This window comes from Myotis davidii, unplaced genomic scaffold (genome assembly GCF_000327345.1).
Source record: "Myotis davidii unplaced genomic scaffold, ASM32734v1 scaffold81, whole genome shotgun sequence".
NCBI lineage: Eukaryota > Metazoa > Chordata > Mammalia > Chiroptera > Vespertilionidae > Myotis > Myotis davidii.
Window position 1 is genome coordinate 1397741 of NW_006291554.1, and position 1756 is coordinate 1399496.

General features: G+C 37.6%; 1 protein-coding gene across 1 annotated transcript in view; it reads left to right on the forward strand.

Moving 5' to 3' along the window:
• Positions 1-1756, forward strand: part of TCAIM (T-cell activation inhibitor, mitochondrial) — a 22249-nt gene extending 20493 nt beyond the window's left edge. The window contains exon 11 of the mRNA XM_006765074.2: positions 185-1756. Within this exon, the coding sequence (XP_006765137.1) occupies positions 185-425 (241 nt within the window). The 3' untranslated portion in view covers positions 426-1756. The remainder of the gene's footprint in view (positions 1-184) is intronic.

The window sequence follows — 1756 nt, forward strand, 5'->3', positions numbered from 1 at the left end:
GTATGTGGAAACAACAGGCACTGCACGACCACCACTGGTGTATGTTCTAAGCATATAATTTGGCTTTGGTGGACACCATTTTCAGCGTTGTGAGCAGAAAGGTATAGCCCCGTATCTAAAAATGTATTTATAGTTTATGTTCTTTTATTTGCTGTGGCAGTGATTTTTATTTTTGATATAACAGGTTAAAGGTTATTGAAGATGAATTGATACAGGCTTCAACAAAGAAATTTTCCCTGGAAAAGTTCTATAAGGAGCCCAGTGTTTCTAGTAAGCAGATGGTGGATTGCTGTAAGAGACTTCTGGGGCAGTCGCTGCCTTACCTACAAGGGATGCACCTCTGCGTTTCACATTTTTACTCTGTTATGCAAGACGGAGACCTCTGTATTCCTTGGAATTGGAAAAATGGAGAAGCCATTAAGTGACACAAACCTGTATTATTTTTTAAAGAACTAAGAATGAAGCTGTTAACTTAAACTTAAGTCCACAATTTGCTATAACAGTATTATTTACCTACTACAAGAACAAAGTTTCTAATTGCTGCTTTGAAAGTATACTTATTTTTTAGAATTAATTTCTGCTGGGAAACTTGTAAAAACAGTTTTCACTCCCCATCTTATGGTGTTTCTTATCTGATTGGCAAGACTAGGTAAAAAGCTGTTGGCATGAAAGAACATATTTGTGTATGAGTGAATGTGGGTAAGTACGTAACCCAATTCAACATGCATCTTCACAGTCACATCCCATGTATCAGTACACACATGTATTTTGCAACCAGTGTGGACTGTTGATGTCCAAAACACAAGATTGATGGGTATCAAAAGCTAGATAATGAAACTTTGCTAAACAGAAAGAATGGAAAGGGAAAGCCATTGAATGAATATATGGTATTAAACATCTTCAGTGACAGAGAATTTAGTTTTAAACCTGTAAGTTTTCCTTCCCATTGAAATAGTGTAGTTGTAGCATGAAGCCAACAGACAGTGAATTTTTCTGATTCATTTAATGAGGTGACTCTTTTATGGCCATGGAAAACACTACCCCGAAAAATTCTTGTTTCCCAAAGATTCCCAGCAGGTAGGGTCAAGTGTAACGTGGTCCCAGTCAGGCAGGATTCTGTCACCCCTTGCAGCCTAGGTCTTCCTGTTCCCACCAGTGTTTGGAATCCTGGTTCAGGCCTCCGAGCCACCCCTGGTCCACAGCTGTGGGGACAGCCAGCCCCACCCCAAGGGGCATGGTGTGACCACTCTAGACACGGGGCTTCTCTCTCTGCAGATACTTCTCTTAGGATATTTCTGACCAGTTCCAAAACCTCTTCATTGTTTCTCAAGAGGACAAAGTGAATCCTATTTGGGACACCATTTTTGTAGCTCTTACTGCAGAAGAAATGAGAGAAATTTTTTCCCACAGTGCATTACAAGGGAAAGGTATTTAAAACCATTCTTGAAGTATGTTTTAAATTAATCTAAAACGTTGGTTATTTAAACTTAAAATTCAAATGTGTATTCAAAAGAAATACTGATTTGTAATTATTCCAGGGTGTGTGTGTCATCCCTTTAACCTGTGCCTAAGATCTGTACTTACATTTTTTTCTAATGTAGCAAATGTTTCCAGAGCCAGACGATGGGAGGTTACATAAGAAAATTTATTGGAAAAATGGGTTTGGATTAAATACCTTTTGTAAAATCAGTAATATGTTTTGAATTGGACTTTGTCTTGAAACTAATTGTTACATAATAAATATATATTAATCAAA